Source organism: Bombina bombina, chromosome 1, assembly GCF_027579735.1.
Source record: "Bombina bombina isolate aBomBom1 chromosome 1, aBomBom1.pri, whole genome shotgun sequence".
Classification (NCBI taxonomy): Eukaryota; Metazoa; Chordata; class Amphibia; order Anura; family Bombinatoridae; genus Bombina; species Bombina bombina.
Window position 1 is genome coordinate 528,892,792 of NC_069499.1, and position 19,625 is coordinate 528,912,416.

The following is a 19,625-nucleotide window of genomic DNA, read 5'->3' on the forward strand; positions in this document are numbered from 1 at the left end:
GAGCCACACTAAAGGCTTTATACCTGGATGCTCATGTTTTATTTGCATTGAACTAATGTAATTCTATGGGATTTTAGATTAATTAATTTTAGATTATCAATTGATGATTAACAGCTGATCAAATCGAATTTTTGTTATTTTTGTATTATTTGTCTATTATTATTTTAGAGAATTATAGGTAAAAGTATGTTGTGATTATATAAATGATATATATATATATATATATATATATATATATATATATATATAAATTTATATATATATATATATATATATATATTTATATATATATATATATCATTCAGTTTTTTTGTTATTGTTTTATTATTTGTCTATTATTATTTTAGAGAATTATATATTGTTATTGTTACTGTATAAAAAATTGGATGGGTTTAGTATTAATATGTCAGGGTAAAGGTAAATGACATAATATATATATATATATATATATATATATATATATATATATATATATATATATATATATACTAATATATATAAGTAAATGAAATAATATAAAAAGGATGTGTGTATATATATGAAGCCATCTATTTTATCAGATGTGCTGTAGAATAGAAATTCTGATGTCAGGATTAAATTCAAAACCCCCTACAAGATGAGAACTGGGTGAATACACATTCATCAGGATTGGAAATCAGCATAGCCTTTTGAAGCACGACCCCTGCGGTGTGAGCACACAGACATTTTCCAAAAGGAACTGACTCAGTGACCATGCTCATTTGATTATATGCAGAGTTTTATGACTCTATGTCATTTGGCCTGCCCAATTTAATACAATCACTTAGAGGAATGTTGGGGAAGTAATTTTAACAGAGAACAGGATACAGGCCCATATATGAATTTCCTCCAAGGGAAATGCCGATCCGTCTGAAGAAATGTGAGAGATACAAACATTCTTCAAAGGAGCTGAAAATTGACAGCTGCCTGTTAAGTGTGTGGCTGATAACATCAGAATACACATAACACAGACGTTGTGTCGGGGGTTAGAATAACACAGTGAAGACAAATGGCTTACATTATGATTTCAAAACAACTGTATATGTTTTAATGGACATGAGATGTGTGTGTATATATATATATGTAATATATATATATATGTGTATGTTTTGAAAGCATGAATATCTTAGCCTCTGTGTGTTTAAGAACATGAATAGATGTTTATGGACCTGAAGAGAAGTGATTATTAACATTTATTTTTATTTCAGATCTACATAGACAGGATTAACTTGGAATACAGTACAATACTGAATTAAAAATAAGCTATTACTCACATATAAATGCCAGGATACCGATAAAATTGTAATGCATTTTAAGCTAATAATTAGCAGTATTAAAATACCTTAATATAACAAAATGTTAATAATATAACATATTTGGTATCAGAATAATCAGAAAAAATAACCTAATATTAATCATCTGTAATTGGGGTTATATATGATTAATGCAGAGAGTGTGATCTGATTAAATAACCATTTTATAAGAAAAGAATTAACTTGATTAAAAATGTTAGATATATGTGATGTTTCATATCAAAATGATCAGAAAATTCATAAAACCCTACCCTATCTAAAACAAATATTATGAATAATTGCTGTAGAAAGGTATGGTCTGATTAAATAACCATTTTATGAAAATAATCAACTTACTTAAAAATGTTTAGAAATGTGAAGGTGAATTTGTGTTGTTTGTAAAATGCTGCCACCTGGTGTTGCCATGAGAGAACTACAGCCAGAAAGCTTTTTGGCTGATGGAAATGGGATATTCAGATTATCCAATAGAAGGACAAGGTTTCGAAGGGCCACCCATATTTCACACCAATGATTACACTAATAAGTCGTATGCAGAAGGAAAGAGAGAGACTGGGCTGCAAAGTTTGGTAACTGACTGAAACTGTTTTGCGTGGGACACAGTCAAACTACAAAAACAAAGTGGGCCATATTTCTCCTATTCCATTGCAATTACACTTATTTTATATGAGGTGTGAAATTGGATCTGTTGCGAAAATTGGGAACTGGATTGCTGTTATTTGGTGATGTATATAAAAGTTTTATTATAAGATAAGTTATATGCATAGTCAATTTGTATTTAATAGATTTAAAGAAACAGTGTGTTTTAGTTAGCATTTCACAGCCTATATATATATATATATATATATATATATATATATATATATATATATATATATATATATATATATATATATATATATATATATATATATATATATATCATTTAAATCTGTATCTGATTTGCTAAGTAAATCATCTGTGCAAGTTCTGATATTGTAAGTTAATTCTGTATTAAGATAAATTGCAGTTAAATAGCAGAATATATATATATATTATCCTATTGTTGAAAGAGCACAGTTTAGAATTGTATTGTTTGGATGTTAAAGGTTTTAGTCCCATTGTATTAAATAAATAAGGCTGAATTGTGAAGGTATATTTTTCTGGGTTTTGTAAGAAGGATAGCATATCTTAAGAGTTGGTTTTAATGCATATAAATTTTGTTTCATTTCCTTTTATTGCGAATATACTTCAATATGTTTATGGATATTAACTAAATAAAAGAATTCAGATATTTATATTAATTGTATGGTCTAGTAGATGCATGGTTGATTAGGGTTTCAATTTTTAAGGAAAATTATTTTAAGATTGTGTTTATAACCCTGCCATAAACTTATATATTATTTGGATAGCACTACTAAGATTTTCATAAATATACTGACAAATACTAATATTTGCTTCCAAATTTTTATTTTAAGTTCCTATTGGTATACGCTGATTGTTATTGTTATCAGTTTTTGATCAGTAGGAGATCTAAGACAGGGGATTCACATATATCATTTTCAATAAATAAATTTTAAAAATGTCAATCATGTTATTAATCTCTGTTTGGTTGAATATACGGTGATCCACAATAAATTTGGGCTGATGCTTTCTTAGGTTATCTCAAGGTTGTGTTATATCTAGTATGAAACATTTAAAAAAAAAGTTGTTGAAATTATAATTTCCTTTTCCAGTTACAAGCAACACAGTGGTTGCTTTGATTGGCCAGAAACAAATACCATCATTAGACTTTTCAAGGTGATTACTTAGATTCTGCTGCAAATTGCAAAATCCTGTACATTTTGTTAACAAATGTAAAAGTTTAAAACCTTATAATATAAATAAATATTTTGTGAAGACTTATTGCAATGTAATCCTAAAGTATACATACCTACTATGGAATATAAAATTGTCTTTAAAGGGACACTAAACTGCTCAACTGCAAAATAATAAAAACTACTCACCATGTTATTGCATTTCATCCTAGTTCTGCAGCTGTTTTAAATACAGTTCTCCTTTTTTAATGCCTTAAAGGTGCCAGATACTGAAGCTCCGCCTCTTTGTACTGGGTGCCTCCATATTAGAGATCAGGTATTCTCAAAGCTTGTGACAGAAGCAGTGCACACCCACAGATCAGTAATATTGCCCACTTTTTTACAGCTGTGTCATTTGCTTGGAGTTAGGGTGCCTGATGCATCATATAAACTTTACTTTTTTGATTTTATTTTATTTATTTATTTACAGTTTAACAGTTAAACAAAATGTAACTCTCAACAATAATATAAAGCAATGCAGCCTTTGCAAAAATGTACAGTCGCTGCTTTGTATCATGTACCCTAACCTGAAGCATATTATTCAGTTGTCAAAAACCTCATTGATATGTAAATAAACACTGCTTCTTTCACAGTATGTTAGACTATTGTGCTCCAAGATGGCAGCCCCATTACAAAAAGGTTGATCTTCACTATCAGATAATATTTCAGGGGTTAAAACAGGAAAATGGCTTTAAATAGAGCTGTAGCAAAAGGAGGAAAATAAATAGCATAGTGAGTAGTAACCTTTTAAGGGTAGTTGTGTCCAGCACCTTAATGTCCCTTTAATGTCCTTTCAAAGAAAATTCTAGTGGGAAGAACGGTGCTAATATGACCCCAGGAAAGGACATAAGTTGAAATATATTTATGGAAAAGTATTCTACTTCTAAATGCCTCTGCTACCCATCTGGAAACTCATTCAAAATATGACAGGTTTATGTGCACCATGGATGTCTTTAAGTGGCAGACAGCACTTGACCAACAACATGCAAATTAGTATTGTATGTTTAACTTAATGTGTTGTTTTTTTTTCATTTAAGAAATATTGTACTTTCCATGTAACTGTTGCATTTTGGTAAATGAGCTGCTGAAATAGTCACAGGGCAAAATTTACTAAAAGTCCTCTCCAATCTCTACAACTTAACCAGCAGCTCCAGTTTATCTAGTTTAGATGCTATTTTAACCAATGGAGAGATGAGTAAGCTTTAGTGAAACAGCGGCACAGAATAACATAGGAGCTGGTGGTCATGAAAAACCTGAAGAGAAAAGGAAACTGGACATTGATTTTAATAAATTGTGCCCATTGCAGATAATACAAAAATACAAGAATATTAATAAAAATGAAATGCGTTAGCAAGCAACAACTTATATCAGTTTGTTATTTTATGTCATTTTATTCAAAATTGAAGCATTTTACAGATGACAATGCCTAGTATATATCCTGAATTCTTCTGAAGGAGCCAACCTTAGGAGAAACTGCACCCCATTCGGTATATCTTCTGAACTCTCCTGGTCTCAAGTAATATTGCCTTCCTCTATAATTGGGCAGCTCATAGAAAATCCAGTGTCCCTCAAGAACATTGCAAGAGTTAATATCTTCATAATTAAATTCTTCAAAGACCTTTGGACAATCCTCTTTGAACTCCATTGTATGACCTCTGAATTCTTCCCTCTCATAAATTCTAATACGGAAGACTCCACGGTGCTGCAATGAAATGAAAACAAGATAAGAAACTTAACAATATAAGCACCAAAATGTTTCATTACTTGATTCAGTCAGTAGCTTGGAAGTAATAAAGCTGTAACTGAAATAGCTTTCAGAGAATGAGAGCTATGCATGTTATTTATGAATGCAGTATGATTTAGTAAACTGAAATTATGGTTTTATTTACATTATCCATAATGTTTTATCTATAGTAAGCCTTTAAGGGTACTTGGTTTATTTCATGTAGCTGTTTCCCTTTAATTCATTGGGACTCAAATATCATACTACCAAATGCTTTGTATACAAGACAATATCTCTGGAATTGCAAAAGTAAGTATAAGTAACCATACCTCCCAACATTTCCCAGAGGCCTTCAGTAAAAGGGAAGTGAGGGGATTGGTGGTGGCCATCTGTGTTTTGTGCGTAAGGTCACATTGAAAGGGGTGTGGCCTCAGTATTGTTCTGGGCAGGGTTGCAAGGATAATGTCAGTGGGGCAAGGAAAATTCCCTAGAAACAGTTGCCCTAGCTAGAGATACTGAGTGTGGGAAAACAGCAAAACCGCAAAACCCCTGATAATCCTGCAGGATCCGGGACAGTTGGGATGAAGAGAACACAAGTTAAACAGCACTAAGAACATCACATATTGATTTATATTAACTTAGATTGCAGCAGTACAAGGCACCACTATGCAAGGTACCACAGTGGTCTGTAAAAGGGCAACTTGCAATCCCAGCAAGGTTTATTAGGTATAGATCACTGTGTAATCATGCAACGAATGAATGTATAATTTCTTTATAATATAAATATAAAACATTTTTTAAGTATAATGCCCGATTTCTAATTGCAACATATAAATAAATATAGGTGCTTCTAATATTTAAAATACATTTTACTAGTTTAAAACAGTTGTTTTGTAATGTGATGAAAGAGAAATCAATAACATACAAAGTTTTTAGTGAAATAATGCAAGACTAAGATGAGTTATAGTTTGTGCCTCTTGCAAAAACAAAAATAGACTAGCCAAGAAGTAAAGAATATTAAGATATTGTAGTTCTTACTTTTATTCCTGTAACTTATCTGTTTTTTTTATGTCTTCAAAATATTTTTTTCTTATTTTGCAATCTGAATATGAGGTAATTTTACTCTATAATTAAATGTATTTTTTCTTATTGGGCATTTTTAACTTTTGAAGTTTTTTTTTCAAAGGAATGAAGAGAAAAGTGACATTTAGGGCCATAGATACGGAAAAATTCTATAGAGCCAAGTACACCATTCTGTGGAATAAAAGTATGATAAGTATTGTAAGAAAGAGATTACTGGGGATGGAGAAAGCTATGTGTGCTAATTAAATAAAGAACAAATGTGATAAATAGAAAATATGAAAGGAATAGAAAATCAAAAAAGAAACATTGGGTGGATAGTAATAGAGACCAGTAGGAACAATAGAACATTAACAATAGAAATGTATAGCTGTATCAGTTTCTCTACTCACTTGTGGTATAATACGACATGAGCTGATGGTATCATTGAGTCCCATCCAGTGCTTGTAATCAGGGTATTCACCCCTCTTAAGGAAGTATTGATGCCCCTCCTGGTTAGCGCGTTCGTAAACCATCCAATTACCATTCTCTACTCGTATGGAGTTGCAGCGACTGAAGTGCGAGTGTAGATCAGTACTGTCAGAATTGCACTCATAGGAGCGACCCTGGAAGTTCTTGTCCTCGTAGAAAATGATCTAGAATACAAATGAATTAGTAATACAATACACGTGCTTACAATACTATTAAACCATATGAAATCTAGTTTTAAATTAAAAGTAATTTAACAGTAACATTTAAGTTGTCTGTATTCATTAAAAAAAAATGTTATTAATGGTGTTTCAATAAAATAGAAAGGGGCCCTATACATATATACACAATATATTTGCAATGCTATTTCTTAAAAAAAAAAATTATATTCCAATATATTCACATTAGCTATTTCTATCTATGATCATTTTCATTTTTTTTGTTAAAAAATACCAATATATTTCATTTTTCTATTCAAATCTAATGAATCATCTTAATGAAATAACTCTACATATATTGTGTGTAGGTCTGTTATCAGTACCTTTCCCATTTTGGCTATTTTACACTGATTTTCTGTAATTCTAACTGTGAAAGCCCTCTTTATATATACAGCTGAAAGCTGGTTCTGCAATTGTGCAACAATAGAGAGCTCTTTATGTTCTAGAAAGTGTAAGCTTTTAGTTCTATATATTGCTGGTGTCAGTACGTATAGCAGCAGTTTTAAGCATTTTGTTCAACTCTTCCTGTTGCACCTGACATTACATTGCCTTAAAATAGTGACATTTTATACCACAAAAATAGGGATTGTGTAAAAAGCTTGAAGTTAATCCTTTCAGGTTATTTTAAATTCATAAAATGTGGAAAAATATTACACTTTATTTACATATCATCAAATGATCATTTAAATGGTACTGCAGCAAAATCTACCAAATCAATTTTCATGACATTTTACAGATAATAGAGCTAAAGTTTTAGTTTTTAATAATCAAAATGAGTAATTGCATGTGTGTCCAGCATTTTTTGGGAATATCCTAATAAAGGGACAGATTCTTTCAAATTTGCCAGTCTAGATATGGTTTCTATGCTGACACTCGTATGGGCAGCCCTCGTGAAATTCTATTTAAAAAAGGGCTGTTTCTGCAAGTAGTGAGATGTCTCCCATAGAAATAATAAGAGCTCTCTATTAGATAAATGTTTGCAATGGAGGAGCAAGTACAGAAGGAGACAAATGTTTAAAAGCACCACTAAACGCAGTAGAATTGCACAATTAACAAATGCATAATAAAATCAATGCAATAACGCTCTGAATTTCAAAAAAGCAGTAGTTTTTTTCTGGCAAATTAATTTTTTCTCCCATTTTCCGGCCCCCTGTATCATGTGACAAACATTAATTGACATAAACTGAAAAGTGTCTTAAAATTTCATGCTCTATCTTAATCATAACAGTTTAGTTTGACTTGAGTATTCCTTTAATATGCCTAATACAAATAAATTTACGCTGTTTTCACTGCACTGCACCTTAAATTCCTATTCATAGGTTTTCCTTTCAGAATAAATCGTTTCTTGAGTATTTCGATAAATGTTTTGCCACCTCTTAAGTTGTGAGAAAAAAACAGTGAGAACTGTAGGGCAGAAATGTTTACAGAATTACGCTGGGCTTTGAGAGAAAATTTCTTATACTCCCATTCTCTAATAAAAATACAGAGGATAGGGGGAACTTCCGGGCAGCGTCCTTGTTTAGACGCATAGCTGCATGCTGCTCCAGCTTTCCAACAATTTTCCTTAATTAATACATTCTGAATGGGCTAATCTAAAAAATAGATCTGAGATCTTCTACAGAAGGCACATCTTATGAAACTAGTCTTGAAAGAAATCACTGCTGGCATCAGTGATTGGAGCCCTGTCATTAGCAAGCACGTTTTGTGCTTATAATCCTGAAAAGCATTTAAGATAACCAGCACCACTCAGCCTAGCTATTGCTTGTTGCTTCTGACTTGTGTGAGTAGTTCTTTTGACGAGACAGCACAGATGGTGGCCACATGGGAAGAAGAGTTGCTTCTGATTCTGGAAAACCACTTTGTTAAAATGGAGCACTCACAAGTAACAGCCTTTCAGCGTACCTCATGCAGTAGCCCGGTGGACAGCAGCGAGTGTCTTGCAATTACTGAGATTGCGGAGCCATGGGGAGAACCTCTTGCAGATCACTGCAGTTGCAGCCGACGGGTCATATGTGTCCCACGCTACAGGAGATACGGCTTCACAGAGGGACACCATGTATGCTGCAGATGAATGCCCGACAAGGGACACACTGCAACCTGGCTCACAAATATAAAATCCACTCCTCGAGACTCTAAAGGGTGATAGTCTCATCGTCATGGATATCTACACTGAAAGACAACCAGGGACACCTCTAGGCACTTTGCTGATCCATGCCTTATTGTGCAGTAACGAGCGACTCATATTAAACTGCCTATATGTTTTTTTCAGAACATACTTCATGGAGGGACATACATGACAGATATCTTTCCATATACTTTTATTTTTTAACCCATCCTTGGTAATTCTATACACCTTGCCTCGTGTGGTATCAACTGGAGTGGGTTAAAGCGAACACTCTGTACCAAGTGCAGGCCCTGCCTAGCTACAAGACAATCGATCAGGCAGACTTTGTTTGTGGATAGCAACACTAGAAGGAGGACTTTGTGTTATAAGTTAGATAAAGTTTAATTACTACTTGTTCTTTTATATATGTGTTCCATAACTGTGAGTAGTTACTGTCTTTCTATTCTAATGCACAGCCATTAGTATACATTTTTTTATTTGTTTTTTATTGGGTTTGGTTTTTATTGCAATTGTTTGGCTGTAATGAACCAACATTCAGATTATCATATTTTATTTGTGTGCACGCTTCATAGTGTGAGTTTAGTAATAATTGTCATTTTTTTTATTAAACTGATTCAATTGTGTTTATTAAAATCTGAACATGCATAAAAAAATTGCTGTGCCAAATAGGCTAAAGGGGTTTCAAGAACTTAAGGCTTACATGTTAAAAAAAAAAGTGAAAAATAACTTTACTTTACTCAGAATAATGCTAGGGATAGTTCTCGATGCAAAACGAGTAGCATTTTTTTTTTTACTTTTGCTATAAATTTTCATGAGAAACCCTGAAAAAGATAGGCAAAACTTGTTGAACATTTTGGAATAGAAATCACTGATAGATAAGTTAACTGAAGAATAAATGCTACCTTACCGAAAACAGTGACATTTTTTGCACAGCTTTTTACATCGCTCATCAAGCCATCTCTATGACAAAGACGTATTTTTTGTAAGACTGGTAGCATTTTTTTTTTATCATTAAAAACTATGCATACACAAACTATATGCATTTTACATAACATAAATTATATAGATTCTTCTATGCTCATATCATTTTGTTCATAACAATTTTTATTACAGCATCTCATATATTATTTTTTTACAGAGATTTTGTGGAGCGCTGATCTCAGGTGTTCCAATTTTATCAATTAAAAAAACATTAAACTTAAAATGAAATCCCTCTAAAATGTTTATGGATAATAAATGAACCAATGGATTTATGTCCATTATACATTCTGCAGGCCTATATTTTACCTCTGAAAATGAGTGGCACATTGTCTATAATAAAGAATTCTACAGCATTCTAACATCTAATTTCTTTTAAAAGATTGCTAAGTGTACACATTATTTCTTTTTAAGAAATAGTTTTTGTTTTGTGATTTCATCAGAAATTAACTAGCCATTGATAATTAATTAATAATAAATCTAAACTGAATTAATCTAAAATCCCCATAAAAATGCAATAGACATTCAATGCAAATAAAAGATGAAAGAGCTATTTGAATCCCTATTTACTAATATCTACATAGGTTCAACACCACTAAATCCATTGAGACATTTTGGAAAAAATAACATGCTATTATGATTGTGGGCTAGACAATATTTAAAAGAAAGGATAAAAAGTGCTCCAAGGGTTAAATATATAAATCTAAAATATAAAAAAGATATAAATAATCTGAATCAACTCTAATATGAAACACACAATACTCAAAAATAAAGATAAAGCACTGAGAGCATGAATAATTATATACGCAAATAATAAGATTGACAAAGCTAGTAATAACTAAATAAAGTGCACTCATAAAATATTATAAAGGGACGTCTCCCTTAAAAACAGCTAAAAAACTAAGTGCATGCAAATATAGAAATACTTCTGAATAAAAGCAAACTAAAAACAAAGCATATTTTGTCTCTTAGATGGCATCCACTTATAGTGTAAGTCTTAAAAGTAGGCAAGAGAATGAGGCTGGATTATGTGCCTTAGTAAAGTGCTTGTGTTTCAATATAATCTGAATAAGACCTGATGTCCGTTTCCAACAGTTACACACTGGATCCCTCTGCGAATATATTTTCCGCATCTTGGAGAGCTGAAAAAAACCTTAAAGGGACACTGAACCCAATTTTTTTCTTTCATGATTCCGATAGAGCATGATATTTTAAGCAAATTTCAAATTTACTCCTTTTATCAAATTTTCTTCATTCTCTTGGTATCTTTATTTGAAATGCAAGAATGTAAGTTTAGATGCCGGCCCATTTTTGATGAACAACCTGGGTTGTTCTTGCTGATTGGTGGATAAATGCTTCCACCAATAAAAAAAGTGCTGTCCAGAGTGCTGAACCAAAAAATTAAAGTTTAGATTCCTTCTTTTTCAAATAAAGAAAAATTGATAATAGTAGTAAATTAGAAAGTTGCTTAAAATTGCATGCTCTATCTGAATCACAAAAGAAAAAAATTGGGTTCAGTGTCCCTTTAAATGTTTGGCAGGTGATGATATGACGGGTTTCACTCTATAAGCGGTGGTGTAGCGGGCTTCGCTCAAGGAGCAATAGTAGTAAGAAATTTGTTGCAGCCGCAACTAGGTAATACCCACATGACCTATGTGCACATGACACTAGGTCAAAGATCAGAAGAGTTTGGTAGGATAGTGTCAATATAACCAGTGACAGTTTTGTAACTCCTTGCAATTTGTAGCGGTTACATATATATACTTGCAACTTTGTTCCTTTCCTGATTCCAAGGTAAATCCTCTATAATCTCTGTATTAGCGATACACCTTTCTGCGTTCTGAATAAAAACTCCTCAGGGTGCGTGCAGGAGATATGGTGGTTCTTTGTAGTGGCAGAAATTACAACAAGTGGTCTTAGTCAACACGTTTCGCCCTATAGAACTGTGTTTTATCAAGACTTCTGGATACTGGTCTTGTTTTTAGTTTGCTTGTATTTAAAAGTATTTCTATATGCGCATGTACTTAGTTTTTTTTAACTGTTTTTAAGGGAGATGTTCCTTTATAATATATTATATGTGCACTTTATTTAGTTATTAAATTATATTCATATACTAGCTAGACAATATTTAAACATACTATAGATTGCAATAAATTCAGTCTTGAGAAAGACCTGAGAAGGGGTGGAAACTAACTAGATTGATCTTATTTTCACTAATCCAGCTCTGAATTACCTGTTTAGTGTAGCGAATCTTGATGAACAATTCTGGTGAGCAGATACTATTGAATAAATGCTGGCTTATTCTTATCAAGGTACACTATCAGTGTTTCAATTTTTTCTACAGATTAAGAGCCACACTAAAGGCTTTATACCTGGATGCTCATATTTTATTTGCATTGAACTAATGTAATTCTATGGGATTTTAGATTAATTAATTTTAGATTATCAGTTGCTGATTAACCGCTGATCAAATCACATTTTTGTTATTTTTGTATTATTTGTCTATTATTATTTTAGAGAATTATGGGTAAAAGTATGTTGTGATTATATAAATTATATATATATATATATATAAAAATATATCTCATGTAAAAAGAAGTATATCCAGAACGAGTTGTTGAAAATCAGTTGTAGCTTTATTCCTTGAAATTGTATGAACAACATACAGCAACACGGGGTTAGTGAAGACAAAAAAACTTCTGACCGGTTTCGGTCGTATTGACCGTAATCATAGAATGATTCAATACGACCGAAACCGGTCAGAAGTTTTTTTGTCTTCACTAACCCCGTGTTGCTGTATGTTGTTTCATACAATTTTAAGGAATAAAGCTACAACTGATTTTCAACAACTCGTTCTGGATATACTTCTTTTTACATGTTTACTGTGGATTGTGGGGAATCCACTTTTTTTGCTTAGAACGAGAAATTTTTAAGTCTGTGGGATATCCAAAAAAATCTCCTCCAGGACTTGCGCTATATTTAGGGTCTAGCTGGGAACAGCGGTACAGTGTTATTACTCCTCACCACACAAAGATTACCTTCTGGATTTGGGTACTAGTCGCTCAATAAGAAGAATTTTCAAAAGCGGGACTGCACCATCTGATTGGTTACAGAGTCCCCCAGCTGACGGTGATGTCATTAAGAATACATCACCTTGTGGATTTGGATACAAGTCGCTCGATAAGAACTTCAAAAGTGGGACTGCACCAGCTGACGGTGACGTCATCAAGTACACAAGCCATTTGGGCTGAGGATTGGCCTGTTCCTGAGCACGTGGTACGCCACACAGAGCTAGCACAGGAAGAGGGTTTCTACCGCTTGTGCCAGTATGCTTTCTTAGGACACCGGCTTATTTCTGTTCGAGACGCTACATTCCTCTACATGGTGGGTGAGTGAACAAACCGCTAGTTCCTAAAGCTCCGATCTTTTAGCGCAAGGGTATTGCTGTTCTAGTATTTTTCATTTAGACTCACATTATTGTTGGCTACGGGTTCAAAACGCAGAGCGGACCCTTGCATTATGGCTTTTAAGTATTTTTGTGGGTTATGAACTCGATCAGCATTGGGCTTACCATAAGCATTTATTTGCTATATTCAAAATAGACACCACTCCTTCATGACTGGTTCGCCAGTCTATCTGTTTATAAATATATCTCATATATATATCTCGTTCAGTTTTTTTGTTATTTTTGTATTATTTGTCTATTACTATTTTAGAGAATTATAGATTGTTATTGTTACTGTATAAAAAATTGGATGGGTTTAGTATTAATACTAATATTTGCTTCCATATTTTTATTTTAAGTTCCTATTGGTATACGCTGATTGTTATTGTTATCAGTTTTTGATCAGTAGGAGATCTAAAACAGGGGATTCACATTCATTTTCAATAAATACATTTTAAAAATGTCAATCATGTTATTAATCTCTGGTTGGTTGAATATACGGTGATCCACAATAAATTTGGGCTGATTATTTCTTAGGTTATCTCAAGGGTGTGTTATATTTAGTATGAAAAATTAAAAAAAAGTTGTTGGAATTATAATTACCTTTTCCAGTTACAAGCAACACAGTGGTTGCTTTGATTGGCCAGAAACAAATACCATTGTGACGAACCAAGGTTATCCAACCCTGCGCCAGTCACTTATTTGGCACAGAAATATAGGTCACAATATAGCCACACCAGGCAAGCTTGGGATTCAGTTTAGTGGGTGCAAGAGTTAATTCGCACTCCCTTAATCTGTACTAGACGTAAGAGAAATGCCCAACACTCCCTTTCCAATGCCACCCACAATAAACTATAAATCCTATAGCTCAAATGCTGTCACCAAATTTATTAAAGGGAAAATCTTAAGGAAAACCCCAGACTTTACACATTAACTCTAGAAATACAATTTAGCAGAAAATAACCTAAAATTATACAGTTCTAATATTCCAGTCTCTTTCAGTAACGTGGTTCAATTATTAGACAAAGGCCAAACTTAATAAAGGAATTATTTATTATGCCAAAAATATTATGCACAATGCATTATTAATAAAAAGTTGTTACAAATAAAATTACACACGCAAACAGTATTTTTAAATAAAAAGGAGAAAAACAGAATTGAATACTTTCCTAGTCTTCAAGATATGCGCCAGGGGCTGGCATGAAAATGATGGCTCCTTACTTCTGTACAGCAGCTCCCCTTGTAAGAATGACAATCTTATTGTTAAAAAATAAGATTCTTAAACCCTACTTTTCAGAGATCAGGTTGCTTAACCGCACTCTCCTGGGCGGGCTAAGAAACCCCCCTGTTTTTACAACCTTCAATAGACTAATTTCTTGCCTGAATTTATACAATCCATTATCATTCCTGCTAGGTAAGAAATTTCTATATTTACATATTTAGAACCTCTTAGTTTTATTGGGAGAACCGGTTTGATATCAAATATGCCATAGGTTGTCATATTTACCTGCCGTTAAGGTTATAACAGTTTTAACCCACATATGTACATAATATACCAATGTCCTGTCAGTGACCTGGTCAGTTTTTGTAATGAAGAGCCTGTTTTGCATCAGGCATTCTATTGACAGCTTAAGCCATAAACTTTATCCTGTGTATCTCTGTGACTAAGAGTTTCAGTGACTTTATGACCCAATGCATACACACTAACATTTGGGGGTCGATCCGATAAAAATCGTCACCCGCAAAAGTTGGCGACGCCAATATTTGCGCGGGTTTGGTATCCTATATACGGCGTAAGCTAGAAGTTACGCGCATAGATTTCTGGCGTCGCCTGTAGTTTTTTGGCCCATAGACTGACATACAAAACACGCGCAATTTGCTATCCAATATACGGCGTAAGGACTTACGCGCGCAGATTTCACAAAATCTACTCCATTCTCAGCTCGCCACAAATTGAAGGCGCAGGAACCCTTGCACTGACTTAGAAACCAACGTAACTCTCTGAAGGCCTAACAAATGCATGCTTAACAATATACATAGCAGCAGCTTGTTCACAAATAGTTAACCTCTTAAAAGCATTTATTATTCCTGCCCCTGCAAGTGTGTCAAACCAATCACAAACAGCACAACCTCTCACCTGCAGCCTTAAAACACCTGCAAATGCACACCCTCATTAGCCACCATGTTTCCCTTGCATTATATTGCATTTAGAGTGAGACAGTGTCGTGGGGCACAAGGGGTGCTGGAACCCCTACAAGCCCCTGTTTTGGATGGTATCCCTGCTGCTGAGGTCCCTGGTCATGGTGCTGTAGCTGTCCCTGCTCCAGCTGCTGCTGCTGCCCTCCCTGCTCCTCCTGCTGTTGTCCCTGTTCCTGGTGCTCCCCATGCTGCTGTTGCTGCAGCTGCCCATAGGCCAGCAGGGCCTATAAGACGAAGGCATCAGCAGAGGGGAAGAGCACCAAGGGTACACAGGGTTAGGGTCACCCTGTTTGGGATGACAGAAGGGGAGGTCAGGGAAAAGTATCGCTTGACTTCTGCAAGCCTCATTGACCTATATGAGGTCTTGAAGGATGATATTGACCGTCAAGCGTATAGGAACCAAGCTCTGACTGGTATGCAGAAGCTGTTGTGTGTTGTACACTTCCTGGCAACTGGCTCATACCAGTCAACAGAGGGGCTTGTGTCTGGCCTAGCGCAGTCTACCTTCTCCAGGATTCTAGGGGAGGTTCTGACTGCTCTAGATAACCAGACACAACGATACATTCATTTCCCCCGTACCCCCCAGGAATGGATCCGTCTTAAACAAGGCTTCTATCGACTGGGGGGTATTCCTAATGTCATGGGGGCAATTGATTGCACACATGTGCGTATCGTGGCCCCACATGAGGAGCCACTCCTCTATATTAACAGGAAAGGGTTTCACTCATTGAATTGCCAGATGGTCTGCGATACCAATCTGAAATTCTTACATGTGTATGCAGGCTTCCCGGGGAGTGCACATGATTCCTACATCCTGCGCCAGACCTCCTTATTCAATATGTTTGAAAATGGAACACTCTCGGGAGGATGGCTGCTTGGTGAGTACCTTCATTCTGTCTGTATATTTCTACTAAAGGGACACTAAACACAAATTTTAATCTCATTTTCAGATAGAGAATACAATGTTAATCAGCATTACAATTCACTTCTATTATCTCATTGTATTTATTCTTTAGATATCTTATTTTTAAAAAATTGCAATTCACATATATGAGCCAATCATATGAGGCTTCTATGTGCAGCCACCAATCAGCAGCTATTGAGCATATCTAATATGCTTGTTATCAAAAGTTATCTATAGAATGGAGAAAATGATCTAATCTAAGTAAATTATCAAGCTGCTAACAATTGCAGGTTCTTATTAAATGGACAGTCTAGTATAAATTGCACTTCCATTATTCAGATAGGACTTTTAATTTTAATAAACTCTCCAAATTACTTCCATAAACAAAATGTGCACAGTATTTGTATCTTTTATATTTTTGAGTCACCAGCTCCTACTGACCATGTGCAAGAATAAGTGTGTATGCATTTGTGAATGGCTGATGGATGTCACATGGTACAGGGGGAGTTTAAAAATACATAACACTTTAAATTGTAATAAAAAAATAACTTTGATATTAGACTAAGTGCTATTGCATTGTCTTGTTATCTAGCATTTTTGGATAATGAAAATCTACTGTGTTGACTGGTCCTTTAAAATAGATTTTTGGTCTAGACTAATACTGGCATAAAAGTAGATTGCTTATAATGCACAAATTTAATGTTTTTATTAAATCTATCTTTTATATGAAATCCATGTTGTGTCCCTTTAAAGCACATGATGTACCTGGAGTAATCCAAACACATATGTTACATGACAGGTGACGCAGGGTACGGCTGCAGACCATGGCTATTAACCCCCTTGGTGCACCCCATTACAAAGCCACAACTCAGGTACCAGGAGGCACACATAAGAACAAGGAATGTAATTGAAAGGAGCTTTGGCCTATTAAAAACCAGGTTCAGGTGTCTGGATGTTACAGGCGGAGCACTACAGTATAACCCCAACAAAGTGTGTTCCATTGTCAATGCTTGCTGTATTCTACACAACATTGCTGTGGACACACATTTGTTGGGGGACATTGACCCAGAGCAGCAGCAGCAGCTGGTTCCTATACCTGAGGATGTGGACAGGGGGACACTGAGGGGGAATGAAGTGAGGGATTATGTCATCCGGGAATACTTCACCTGTAAGTTACTTATTCATAAGTACAGTAAACCGTAACATTCACATGTATTATGATGTTTGACAGTACCTCACCAACCATTGCATGTGTATATATCATGTCTTGCAGAATTTCAAACTTTGGATTTCCACTGCATGTAAGTGAAACTACTACATCCCAACCCCCTTCCCTTAAAGGGACACTATACACAAACATATTCTTTCATGATTAAGGATAGAGAATATAATTTTAAAAAACATTAAAATTGACTTCAATTACCTATTTTCATTGATTCTTTAGATATACTTTAATGAAGACATAGCAATGCACACAGTGAAACAATCACAGGAGGCATCTATATACAGCTACTAATCAGCAGCTACCAAGCATATCTAGATATGCTTTTCAGCAAAGAATATCAATAGAATGAAGCAACATAAATAATAGAAGCAAATTATTAATTTGTTTATAATTGTCTGCTCTTTACAAATCATGAAGGAATAAATCTTGCTTTCATGTCCCTTTAACAACCCTAATTACTGTATATTTCTCATTTGTTTTATTCATGTTTAGTTCACTATCATTAAGAATGAGGATAATGGATACTTATACCTTATGTTCACAGCTTCTTTAAATACATTATTAGTTATATATACCAACGTGTAAATTTATATTGGATGTGAGAAACCTTGATTTACATCTTAGAAGTGAATATTACTATATGTACCGTTCAGACACAACTATGTGATGTGGTTTATCGAACACGAATATGTCAGAAACATTATAATAATACCTTTTTTGGCCATTTCAACACAGGTATTATTATATGTTTTAACAATATTACTGTACTAAAACACACCTCACATGTATGTGGATGACAATTATATGGTAAATCCAAAGAAGCAGAAAAACAGCAGCACCTTATGAATGCAAAAATTCTTCCTTTATTGGTTTGACATCATGGCAGACAAGAGATACAACGTTTCGGTCATACACTGACCTTAATCATGATTAAGGTCAGTGTATGACCGAAACGTTGTATCTCTTGTCTGCCATGATGTCAAACCAATAAAGGAAGAATTTTTGCATTCATAAGGTGCTGCTGTTTTTCTGCTTCTTTGGATTCTACAAGGGACTAGTGCAGGGTCCCTACAGCGTGCACCTATTTGCCTGGGTACTAGTGCTGGGCCTTCTACACTATAAATTATATGGTAAATAACAGAGGACAAGATTTTGGATGAAATAGAATAAGATTTATTTTCTTTTAGGCCTCTTAGATGAGGGGGCTGAGGGGCCTGGAGTGGGTCTCCTGCCTCTCCTGGGTTGTGTGGATCCAGTAGGAGTGCTGGTCACAGACGAGATGCTTGAGGCGATGTCCTGCTGGTGGGTGAAATGCTCCACCAACACACCCAACAGTTGGTTCTGTTCCCTCCATCTGTGGTCACTCTGGATTTGCATGTCCGAAATGACTCTCAGCATTTGTGATTGGTTTTGTACCATAGCAGTTACAGATGCTACCATGTCCCTTTGCAGCTCAATGGATCACTGTTGTAAACGCTGTCGGCTCCTATTGAACCTGCGTTGGTCCCTCTGCATTCTTTCACAGGTTGACGTTAGACTCTCACAGGTCAATGTTTGCCTCCTCTGTAGGGAAATGTATTCCTCACCCATGGCGGAACTCAGTGGATCCATGGGCTCTTCCCCAGCAGGGACTATAGGCACTGGTTCCATTGCTTGATCCTCAGCTGGGGGTGCAGGCCCCGGAATCTGAGCTGGAGGTGCAGGCCCCGGAATCTGAGCTGGAGGTGCAGGCCCCGGAATCTGAGCTGGAGGTGCAGGCCCCGGAATCTGAGCTGGAGGTGCAGGCCCCAGAATCTGAGCTGGAGGTGCAGGCCCCGGAATCTCAGCTGGAGGTGCAGGCCCCGGAATCTCAGCTGGAGGTGCAGGCCCCGGAATCTCAGCTGGAGGTGCAGGGCGATGAATTTCAGTTGGTGGAGCTCTTCCAACTGCTGCTGCCGATGGTACAGATGTCCGGATGGACTGATAGTCCCATTGGCTGCTGGTGTGCATCCACTCAGCCTGCTGGTATAATCCTTGAGTGGCATGATATTCTTGTGGGGGGGTAAAGACATCTACCCTTCGGGGCTGGCGTGGTTCCCCCTCCAAGCCAAAGGAATA

The 19,625-nt window shown here is 35.2% G+C and overlaps 1 protein-coding gene across 1 annotated transcript; it reads right to left on the minus strand.

The window, feature by feature from the left end:
* Window positions 1-4,589: 4,589 nt before the first annotated feature.
* Window positions 4,590-6,984, minus strand: LOC128638662 (gamma-crystallin 1-like). The gene is made up of 3 exons (XM_053690771.1): window positions 6,976-6,984; window positions 6,359-6,601; window positions 4,590-4,865 (listed from the first exon to the last, which is right to left on the minus strand). Exons 1-3 carry the CDS (start codon window positions 6,982-6,984, stop codon window positions 4,590-4,592), a joined length of 528 nt encoding a protein of 175 aa, XP_053546746.1.
* Between the last annotated feature and the right edge of the window lie 12,641 nt (window positions 6,985-19,625).

What these genes read in the sequence shown, in the direction of transcription:
- LOC128638662 (XM_053690771.1), bottom strand. An exon ending in CATGTCGTATTATACCACAA is followed by an intron (nt 4,866 to 6,358) that starts GTGAGTAGAGAA and finishes ATTTCATTGCAG; the next exon opens with CACCGTGGAGTCTTCCGTAT.